Genomic DNA, 11,934 nt, shown 5'->3' with positions numbered 1-11,934 from the left:
CCTCAGTGACCTGCCCCTACTCGTTCTGTTGAGCTCTAAGTTGATCCAGAGCTCGTTGTAATTCCTCTATTTGACGAAGCGGAGCCCTCTGGGCATCACTTTCTGTAATATAGGTACGTTCCCTATGATTGCGATTAAGGAAAGATAGCAGGTTAGTACTTTCTTTGCCTTGGCTGTTCAGCATGCCTTGACACATGCTGATTGAAGCCTTGTGAAGGCACTGAATGGCTTGGGGAGTTTTTGCTACCTCTGCGGTGGTCAGAACTGACCTACTGATGGTGGACACTTCCCTCACGGTGATGGTGGGGACCATCATGTCGACGATAGTGGGAATCTCCCTGTCGAGTACTCTTGTGGGGGTGCCCTTTCTGCCCATGTTCGGCCACTTGCTTCCCTTTATCTTTACGCACTGTAGTGCGTGTGGTATGAGCTTTTGCTCATTTCCACGCTTTAGTGTGACCTACAAGCGTTTTTGGAGGTGGTACTTCCTTGTTAGAATTTGACGGCACGACCTGATCCAAACGATCTAGCCTTTGGCTCATTGTTTGGAGGGTGTTGTCAAATTTCTCCAGGTAGCTGATCTGAGTAGGGTCTGCCTGGGAAGTCGAGGGGATGCCTATCATAGTACTTTGGGAGATGGAGCTATTTCGGGAGGAGTAGTCTCCTGAATGCGTAGGGTCTCCTTGTTGTTGGTGCTAGTGCACTCAGTTTCAAGACCACGAGCCATGAGTTTTGCAAGTTGAACTGATTGATTAGTTGAGATTACCAGATGAAGAGCTGATGTGAAATCTGGACCTTCTTCTAGCACCAAGTTGTTGATGCGTAATTTTGACACCAATGACTTCGCACATGTAAAGTGCTAAGAGGGTCTTAGAAATTACACGTGAACAATTGATTGAAGGTTAGAAAAAGCATGCAAAGACTGAATAATAAATGAGATAGTGAGAATTTTTATAGTGGTTAAGATGCTTAAAGAGATTCCTACATCCATTGTTGTCTTTTATATGAGTGTTCTTGGTAATTAGCCAAGTTTACAAGAGGTTGCTAGCGGTGAGCAGAATTACAAGAACTTGTTATTCTGAGTGAATATTAAGCCAGTCTCTTTCTTATGGACTGTCTTTGCTATTTGCTTTGTTGAATTCAGAGAGTTTGATCCTGATTTTGTGAGGGGGAGTCCTCTATTTATAGCTACTAAGTTTACGGCAATGATTACAAGTCTGTAAACAGGTAGGTGCCATGCAAGTCCTTCCTTGTATCCCATTGGGTGATAACTTAGGAAATATCCTTAAATTATATGGGGTTTGGACAGGTGTGCGGACCACATTCATTCACAGACTAAACTTGAGCTTACTGAGTTGGTGATAGTCATATTCTCTCTGTCTTGGGGCGACATGGCAGATTCTTAGTGGTGCAAAACCTTCCTTAATTCTTATTGGTGCTCGCTGATGTAAGCTTACGTCAACATTGATTTTTTAGGCATAACAATTATGAATACATGGTGATGTATACTATACTTTAAAAAGTTTATTATAATTTTAAGGACCAATTATCATGTGGTTTGTCTAAGTAGTAATCCGTGTTAGGTCTATGTAATCATGTGCCTAATTAGTTTAATTTTATTTGAAGTCATTTCCCATTTGTGTACATCTTCTTAAAATTTTATCATCTAATATCAAAGAAGTTTTTTATTTATTTTATTTTATTTTATTTTTTATAACCGGGATGTCCGAGTCAGCTTGCATGAAAGCTCAACTAATCCCTAGGACCTATTGAACACCATACAAGCCCAATGTTCCAAGTAAGCCACACATTACAGTGTACATCTCTTTCACGAGATTTGTGATGATCCATCACATTTGACAAAAGTTTTAAATGTCTATTTGCCAACATTACAGATAGAAAGCCAACAAATTGACAAATAAAAAGCACTTAAAAACCATGTTTATTTAGTTATATAATATTACTTTACATATATCATAGTTAATATCTTAAGTATTTAACTTTTAACATATATAGTATACAAAATTATTAGTATTTAATTGAAATTTCACTAAACTATTTATTAGCAAATTTTACATCATTTAGTATGTATGTATGTTTGTATGTATGTATAGGTTTATGTAAATTAAAAACAATTGTGTGATGGTTAACACTAGGACCAAGAGTGAGCCACCATCAACGGTCACAATTAATTTGCCATCAATCTTAAACTTAATTGGACCATCTTAGATGTATAAGTGGGTGATGCAATTTTAGATAGGTGAAGTTTGAGGACAAAGATCATCTTTTGATCTAAGCTCATTATTAGGGTCAAAAATCGTCCTTAGCCCAAATAGGGAAAAGAGACCGAATGAGAAAGAGACCAGGCCCAATCCCGACGCGGCCCAATCCGGATTAGGCCCATCTGGTACGAGATATTACTGGCCCAAACCATCCGGGCCCAAGCCTCCTAATCCTAATCCTAATCCACTTCCTGGACCTATGAGCGAGTTCAAAGCCCACGGACATCCACAGATCACTTTCCTATTCGAGATCACTTTCCTGTTTGAACACTGGTAAGATAGCTTACCACCGCCCTAATTCCTTTAGGGTCCGTATCAGAGTCACACTAGGATTCCCTCTCATGCTACGATAAGGGGATCAAAGGGCGTATCCCTGGAGGAAAGGGATTGCGACGAGAACTCCTAATCCCACCAGGATTGAGAGACCAGACAGTCACTATATAAACAGAGGCCAGCCTTCTCACAAGGGAGAATATACTACACCTTCACATCCGGAGTTCCTACTTGAGAACTTCACATCACCATCGTAGTCACAATCCCTGACTAGACTTCTGGTAACCTCTCTACTCCCTAGCCCTCACTAAATTTGCCTCTTTCAGCCTTGCTGACTTGAGTGTCGGAGTGTCTATGACAAACACCACCCTGGTGTTTTCCGTCGCTTCATGTTCGTTGCTCTACGTGTGTAGGTGTAGCGGATCGCTAGTGGCCTCAACCTCACAGGATCAGACCCTCTTTCCGTATAGGTAGATTTTTATGTCTATAATTTGGCGCCCACCGTGGGGCCTCTAGCAATCATTCGGCTCGACGAACCTTGCTGTATAGAGGAATTTTCCATGGCTGACCATTTGGACAATGCTAATCCCAGCCTCGAGGCTAAACTAGAGGCTTTGACCGCCCTCATGCAGTAGAATTCAGACAAGGTGGCCACACTGGAAGCCAAGAACACTGCAATCCAGACCAAAAACGCCTCCATCAGGGCCGAAAACCAGTCTCTAAAAGAGAAGGTGAGTCAGTTCTATGATCTGGAGCTCCTGCTTTGCCAGATACCTCCCAATCAATTCCGCGCCCCGATTCCATCTATGCAACCTCTCCAAACCCCAGAGCACAGGCCCGCAACCTCCAGTAAAAGGCCACGTCCATTAATTGCATCGGTGGGCGACGATTTGGTCTTGACTCATGGAGAAAAGGATACGCCAACAGAACCTCACTCATCTGATCCACACCAGTCTCGAGATCAAGACGCCCAAGTAGCAAAAAGCCCACGTCCGCAAGACCAACCCATCCTTACCATCCCCACACAAACATCATTCGGCTCGATTCACCCTCATGAGTTGACTGACCTACCCAACCAAACTGTAGCACCCAAGCCCACCCATCTTGATGGACTGAGTGAATATCAAACAACCCCCCTGACTATTCATGTAGGGCGAAACACCAGATTAGTTACCATGGGAGTCATCCAACCAGAGGGAGTAAACGGAGATCCAGGCTACCAAGGTGTGCACGAAGGAATGATCCACCAAACTACATCGCACGGGATGGCCCAACGGAATATGTTGAGGACGAGTGCAAAAGCCGACCTAATCAAACGGGATGACTTAGTGGTGTCCCTCTCTCATATGGAACAGGTATTGGCCAAGTGGCTGGCTAATGTAGAGGCAGTGATGAGGCGCATCCCAAGAATGCCAATCCCGACCAAGAAAAACAGGCCTCACTGCTACGTTGACTCGCCCTTCGTGGATGAGATCACCCTAGCTGACATGCCCCAGAAGTTCACTATCCCCAGCATGAAATCCTATGACGGCACAACCAACTCGGATGACCACATAGCCTCGTACAAGCAGCGGATGTTCACTGTCTCAATACCCCGAGCACTTAGGGAAGCCTGCATGTGCAAAGGCTTTGGTTCAAGCTTATCCGATCCAGCAATCCAGTGGTACACAAACCTCCTGAACTATTCCATTGACTCATTCGCTCAACTTACCGACACCTTTGTGGAGCAGTTTGCCAGCAGTAAGAAACTCGAGAAGCTATCAGCCGATCTATACAGAGTATACCAGAGGAGGGGAGAGCCACTAAGAGAATATGTTAGCAGATTCAACAAAGAGAAGATCTCCATCCCTTCTTGTAACCCCGAGACAGCCGTAGACGCCTTTAGGAAGGGTCTCCTCCCGGATGAAGAACTATACAAATAACTGACAAAGCTGGGTTGTACCACGATAGAAGACGCTTTGGCTCGAGCAGTGATCCAGATAAGGTGGGAGTAAGATGAGATAAACCGGGCGACTCACGCCAGATACAACCCAAGGCGGAATGACAGGAAGCCAGAGCACAGATCAGTGGAACACCATTATCAACCCCCAGCATATAACGTGAGTAGAGTCAGGAAGCCTATGATTGCCAATCAACGAGAACCGATAACATACATGTTGGACCGAGCCGATACAAGATACCGAAGTATAACCTCAACGTCGAACTGGCCCAAGTATTTGCAATAATGAAATGAATGGGATCCACCGTTAAGTGGCCAGGCAAGCTCAATCCCGAAGCAAGGAAAGATACAACCAAATGGTGCGAGTTTCACGGTGACCACGGGCATAACACTACAGATTGCATCGCTTTGTGGCTCAAGGTCGCTGCACTTTTGAAGAGGGGACATTTCCGAGATCTCCTAACGGATAAAGGGAAGAACACCATTAGCCAGAAAAGCACTAAAGAAACATCACCACCTCCGCGGGAACCCACACCAAAAGGATTCTGTTCACTCATCTCCAGGGGATTAGAGATTAGCGAGGTCAGTTACTCATCAACCAAATGATACGCCAGAGCCAACAGCCACCATGAAGTGCAGTCCATCCATCCGGTTTCACGATCACACACCCATCAGGTAATTCAGTTTGAAGATGGTGAGCCGGTCACCTTGGTCGCTCCTCATCACGATGCTCTAGTCATCTCTCTGCAGATCGCCAACATCCTAGTGAAGAGGGTATTCATAGATGGAGGTTCCTCAACAAACATCCTATTCCTTGAAGCAGTGAAGGCTATAGGTCTGGAAGAAGCAAATATCAATAGGAGGCTGACACTGCTGGTTGGTTTCAGTTCTGAGTAGAAGTACACCATCGGAGAAATCATCCTTCCCATCTACGCTAGTGGAGTGAACAAAAAGACAGTCTTTCTGGTGATCGACTGCCCTTCACCCTACAACGTCATCTTGGGTCGGCCCTAGATCCATGACATGTGAGCAATCCCATCCATGTTCCACCAGACAATCAGGTTTCCTACCAAGTGGGGGATATGAGAGATCAAGGGCGACCCCAAAGCTTCCAAAGATTGCTACAAGAATGCCTTCAAGGGCAAGGGTAACACTTCATAGCAATTACAGTCCCATCCAACCCCTCCGATCGAGCCGGACCAACCATCTATGGAAGAATTGGATGAAGTACAGATACATCCGGACAACCTCGAGAGAAAGACACACATAGGTTCCCGCCTCAAGCCCGAGACAAGAGAGAAGTTGATAGAATTCCTCAGACAGAACCAAGACTGTTTCGCTTGGTCACACGCCGACATGACGGGAGTCAGTTTAGAAGCAATGGTCCACTAGCTTAAGGTAGATCTGGATCACCCACCAGTGAAGCAAATGAGAAGGAAATTCGCACTAGAGTGTAACCGACTCATCAATAAAGAGGTCGAGAAGCTACTGAGCAATGGTATAATCAGAGAGGTCCATTACTCCAAATGGCTAGCGAATGTCGTGGTCGTAAAGAAAAAGAACGGGAAGTGGGGAGTCTACATCGATTTCACAGACTTAAATAAAGCTTGCCCCAAGGACTCCTTCCTGCTCCCATATATCGACATGATGGTTGATGCAACCGCAGGCCATGAGCTCTTTAGTTTTATGGACGCTTTCTCAGGGTACAACCAAATCTTGATGCACCCGGACGACCAAGAGAAGACAAACTTCATCACGGAAAGGGGAACCTATTGCTATAAGGTGATGCCATTAGGTCTCAAGAACGCTGGGGCTACTTACCAGCGACTAGTCAACAGGATGTTTACTGAGCACCTTAGAGACACCATGGAGGTTTACATCGACGACATGCTCGTCAAGTCAAAGATGGCCGAACAACACATTGACCACCTCAGTCAGGCATTTGCTGTCCTCAGGAAGTATAACATGAAGTTATATTCAGCCAAATGCTCATTCGACATCTCGTCAGGTAAGTTCTTGGGCTGCATGGTGACTCAGCGAGGGATAGAAGCCAACCCCGATCAGATCAAAGCAATCCTCAATATACCATCTCCGGCTTGCATCAAAGACTCTAGCGCCTGGCAGGACGAGTTGCCGCCTTGAGTCGCTTCATCTCCAGATCCGCTAACAAGTGACATCTCTTCTTCCATGCCCTCAAGAAGTCCAAGATGTTCAAGTAGACCCCTTCTTGCGAAGAAGCCCTATAACAACTAAAAAGGTACATGACCTCCCCCTCGCTCCTTTCCAAGCCTTTGGACGGGGAGAAGCTTTACACTTACCTGGCGGTCTCAGAGACAACAATTTCAGTAGTGCTAGTTCGGGAAGAAGAAACGAAGCAGCTACGGGTCTACTATGTAAGCAAGTCACTCCTCGACGTAGAAATGCGGTACAGTCAACTAGAGAAACTGGCCCTTGCCCTCATCCATGCATCCAGGAAGTTCAAGCCGTACTTTCAGTGCCACTCCATAGTTGTACTCACCTCCTTCCCACTCAAGAAGATACTGCACAAACCAGAGCTATCAGGCCGACTCACCCAGTGGACAGTAGAGCTTAGTGAGTTTGACATATCATATCAGCCTCGCACTTTCGTCAAGTCCCAAGCATTAGCAGACTTCATTGCTGATTTCACCCCGAGTACCACTACCCAAGCAGAAAAGGAGTTGTTATGCTTGAACGGAAGGCCACCCTCCAAATGGACTCTCTTAGTGGATGGCTCGAGTAACGTGAATGGAAGTGGACTCAGGCTAGTACTGATTGCACCAGAGGGGGATATCATCCAGCGGGCAATACGGTGTGGGTTCAAGTGCACAAACAATGAAGCTGAATATAAGGCTCTCATCGTTGGACTCTCCTTAGCCAAAGAAATTGGAGCGAAGAGACTAGAGGTGAAGTTCGACTCCCAGCTTGTGGTCAATCAACTGCAAGACACGTACCAAGCACGCGACTGAAAGATGATGGCTTACTTGAACATGGTCAAGGAGCTGCATGCCCAATTCGAAGAGTTCTCCATCCTCCAAGTCCCAAGAGTAGAGAACTCTCACATTGACGCCCTTGCCAACCTTGGCTCAGCGCTCAAATGTTCTTCTCAGTAATCTATCCCTCTATTGTTCATGCAATGGCCAGCCAACTAGAAGGAACAACCACCAAACAAGTCGCCCGAGGAAGCAATGGATATTGAACTAGCTGACTGTTGGATGACTCCGATAGTGAAATACTTAGAGCACAATGAACTACCCACTGACAAGAATGAAACACGCCGATTGAGAGCAAGAGCTACCAGATTCACCATACATGAGGGCCAACTCTCAGAAAATCATTTTTGGCTCCCTATCTCAAATGCACAAGCCCAAAGGAGGCCCAGCAAGTTCTCGCCGAACTCTATGAAGGCGAATGTAGAAACCATGCTGGGGGACGTAGCCTGGCATATCGGGTGATCACTGCTGGGTACTATTGGCCCACAATATGAACAGATTCGGCTGCTTATGTGAAGAAGTGTGACAACTGTCAGAGGTTTGCTCATTTCTCACACCTCCCACCCGAGCGACTCCACTCCATCCTCACACCCTGACCTTTTATGAAGTGGGGAATGGACATAGTGGAAAAACTACCGACTGTACCTGGGTAACGAGTCTTCATGTTGGTTGTGACAGATTACTTTACTAAGTGGATCGAAGCTGAAGCTTTCGCACAAATCAAAGATCGAGAGGTAAAAACGTTTATCTGGAAGCATGTCATCTGCAGGTTCAAGATACAGAAGGAAATTGTCACCAACAATGGATCCCAGTTTATCAGTTCAGGCTTCAGGGATTTCTGTGACATGTGGGGAATAAAATTAAGCTTCTCGACCCCCCGCAACCCCCAGTCCAACGGCTAGGCCGAGTCATTAAATAAGACCATCATACAGACCCTAAAGAAACGATTGCAGAAAGCGAAGGGTGCATGGGCAGATGAGCTACTCGAAGTCCTTTAGTTATACCGAACCACGACTCGCTCGTCAATAGGCGAGACCCCTTTCTCCCTCACATACGGTTCTGAAGCAGTCATCCCAGTTGAAGTATCAGTCCTGTCCATCAGGCTCCAATGGGCGGACAAGGAAATAAATAACCAGAACCTTTGCCAGAACTTGGACACCATTGATGAGCTACAGAAATGGGCGAACATCCGCAACGTAGTCTATCAGTAACAGGCCGCCCGACACTATAACTGCAACATGAGGATCCGAACTTTCAAGATAGGTGACTGGGTCCTCCGCAAAGTCTTCCAAAACACAAAGGAGATCAACTTTGGCCCCACCTGGGAAGGTCCCTACAAGATTACCAAAGAAGCAGGGAAAGGTGCTTATAAACTCCAAACCCCCGAGGGTAAAGACATCGGCAATAAGTGGAATGTCGTTCACCTCAAACGCTACTACTTTTAGGTGAACTTGTTCTTTCTATCTGTTTTCCTTTGTTTTTATTTAAAAAAGGAAGAGTGGGTCTATCCACCTCCTCATAGACAGTCGACCTCATGGCCCAATTTAATGAAGTATTATTCAGAAAATTTTCATCTTCAGATTGACCCTGTTCGATCAATTGTTATTTACACCATCGGATCGGCCTTGCTCGATCCACGATATGAATTTACACTATCGGATCAGCCCTGCCTGATCCACGATGCTAATTTATACCTTCGGATCGGCCCTGTCCGATCCATGACATGAATTTACACCATCGGATTGGCCCTGCCTGATCCACGACGCTAATTTACACCTTCGGATCAGCCATGCCTAATCCACGATATGAATTTACACCTTCGGATCGGCCATGCCCGATCCACGATATGAATTTATACCATTAGATTGGCCCTGCCCGATCCACGACGCTAATTTACACCTTTGGATCGGCCCTACTCGATCCATAAAAATACACCTTCGAATCGACCTGCTCGATTCACGGAACTACATCTTCGGATCGACCTTGCCCGATCCAAAAATACACACATTCGAATTGACCCCACTCGATCCACAAAGCTACACACTCGGTTAGCCAAACCAAGCGAAGTGTTCTTACACCCTTAGTCAGCAAAACATCAATCTAGCCCAACAAAAGGCCCACATGTCTTAGACACGGGGCTGCACTGAAATCACAAACATTACATGAGAGCTCAACCCTAGTACATCCACAAGTAAAGAAGCAATGAACAACTTATCCATCCATCAAGAAAGCATCAAAAGGTAGAATAGCAAGTATAATACATATAGCCTCAAACGGCCCAGTCAGAGTACAATAAAAGGCACACACGCCAAGAAAAAAGGCATCGCAGGCCCCAAAATACATGAGCAAACAGAAATAAAGCTAAGTGTCGTCGATACGAGTCGTCTCTCCCATCTCTGACTCAGTCACTCCATCGCTAGCACCAGTACCCGTCCCTGTAACCTGGTTGCTCACATCTCCAGTAACCGATGGTCCCGACAGACTAGCAAAATCGAGCATCTGCTCATCAATCTGCTCCTTTGTATACTCAGCTCCCTACTCCAACATCTCCTGTATGAGCTGAATGTCTTCATCTGGATTCTAGTGGAAAGTGTTCCCAACTTTATACTCGAGCATGAGCTCTCCCCGGGCCCTGGTAATAGCATCATTTGCAATAGAGAGGCACTGCTCCTTGAGGGACTCGACCTCTATGGTCTTCTCGGCCAACTCACCCCTCAATCTCTCCTGCTCAAGCTCAACTCCCTCAGATGCTGCTGACTCTCTTGCTCGGCTTTTTGGGCTACCGCCTCTCTCTGGTGCAAACTAGTGTTCGCCTTGGACACATCTTGTATCTTCTTCTCCTACGCCACCATAGACTTCCTCAAATGAAGACTGCTCGTGAATGCTTGCACAACAAAGTATTGTCATCAGTAAGAAAGTCAGAAACAAAATAAAAAGAAACTCCTGCCATATCTGAAAGGCATGGGATACCCCTTAGTCAACGGTAGCAACTGCGCCTATCTGGTTCAAACGTGCTTGGGAATAGGAACGAGTCGGCCAGCTTGCTCATGGAAGTCGTGTCAGAATAGGTCGACGCAGTAGTCGAAATCTTGAAAGTAATCATCTCGGTCTCCTTATCCAAGATCGCGGTCTAGGACGACCTGGCTCTGACTATGGGCTGCTGACTTGGCGGCATTGCCAACATATCATCTGCTCTCCTATCTCCTCTGGCCGAGGATTCCCTCCTCCTCTTCTCCCTACGCCGAGTGATAGACTCGCTCGCGCTGAGGACGGTCAACTTCTTCATCAGTGCCTCTACAAGCGCAAACTCTCCAATAGTTAGTGGGTTCAACCTTGACTCACAAAAAATGATATGATTGCAGTACCGAGCCAGAAGCACATCCCAAGCCTGCTTAAACGAAGGAAAGGGAATACCTCGCTGAATCGCCTCTACTCTGACCCAAAGATGGCTGGTCCTAAGGTTAGACTCTGCCAATACCACTCGCCAATCCCTCTACGCCTTTAGAATGGCTAGCACCCTCTAGGTCGTCACGTCCAAGCCATCTCTGCTCTGCCCAGCCCGATTGTACTAAAGCTCTACAAGCAAAACACAATCAAGATTTAGTAATCAAAGTACAAAAAATAACAAAGTTCTCACCAGTACCTCGCTAGCTGCTTGGGATGTTGCCCTGTCCTCTCTTTCCAAAGACAGCCTGACCCTTCACAAAGAAGTATCGATCCTTCCAGTTCTTGTCGCTGGACCACAGGTTGGTCACCAGGTGAGACCGATCATGCCTCAGGTTAATCAAATATCGACCCTTTTCTATGTCATTCTCTTTTAGAAAGTACAAGTACAACAGCTCATGAAGCCCGAACATCACCTGATTCTAGATACAGAGGTCCTCCAAAGCCATAAGCAACCTCCAACCGTTTGGCATGAGCTAAGACGGGGTAATCATGAAGTGGTTCAACACCTCCCAAACAAGGTGAGGAATAGGCAAACTCAACCCATCATGAAACAACTTTTCGTAAACACTAACCCAACCTTGTGCCTCCCAGTCAACCCGTTCGTACGACCATGGTGCCCAGATATCAACCGAATTCGGAATGTGATACAAAGTCTGGATGCGCCACACATCGCTATCCTTAAACGCAGGTGGATAATCCCTAGTCAAGATCCCACTACCTTGTTGGCTCGGCTCTTCGTCAGAGCTGCTACTGGATAAAGACGGACTACCAGCTCCTTCGGAGTCTTCCCCACTTCCCCCACGCTTGCCTGAATCACTCGGGCCGACAGTACTCGTCCCTGGGACAGCTACACTAACTCCAGTCGATACGCCCATCGGAATGCCGCCCTCGGGCATCATCACTATGGTAGGGGCACGTTCGTACTCATTCTCGGCACCTGCCGCAACCCCATCAAGCTAGCCAACTTTGAGTCTGACATATC

The 11,934-nt window shown here is 46.4% G+C and overlaps 1 protein-coding gene across 1 annotated transcript; it reads left to right on the top strand.

The window, feature by feature from the left end:
* The first annotated feature begins 4,788 nt into the window (after positions 1-4,788).
* Positions 4,789-5,391, top strand: LOC116118448. Its single transcript, XM_031404440.1, has 2 exons — positions 4,789-5,076; positions 5,170-5,391. The coding sequence occupies exons 1-2, from the start codon at positions 4,789-4,791 to the stop codon at positions 5,389-5,391; spliced, it is 510 nt and encodes a 169-aa protein (XP_031260300.1).
* The last annotated feature ends 6,543 nt before the right edge of the window (positions 5,392-11,934 follow it).

This window comes from Pistacia vera, unplaced genomic scaffold (genome assembly GCF_008641045.1).
Source record: "Pistacia vera cultivar Batoury unplaced genomic scaffold, PisVer_v2 Contig845, whole genome shotgun sequence".
Classification (NCBI taxonomy): domain Eukaryota; kingdom Viridiplantae; phylum Streptophyta; class Magnoliopsida; order Sapindales; family Anacardiaceae; genus Pistacia; species Pistacia vera.
This window is presented reverse-complemented; position numbering and strand designations above follow the sequence as displayed.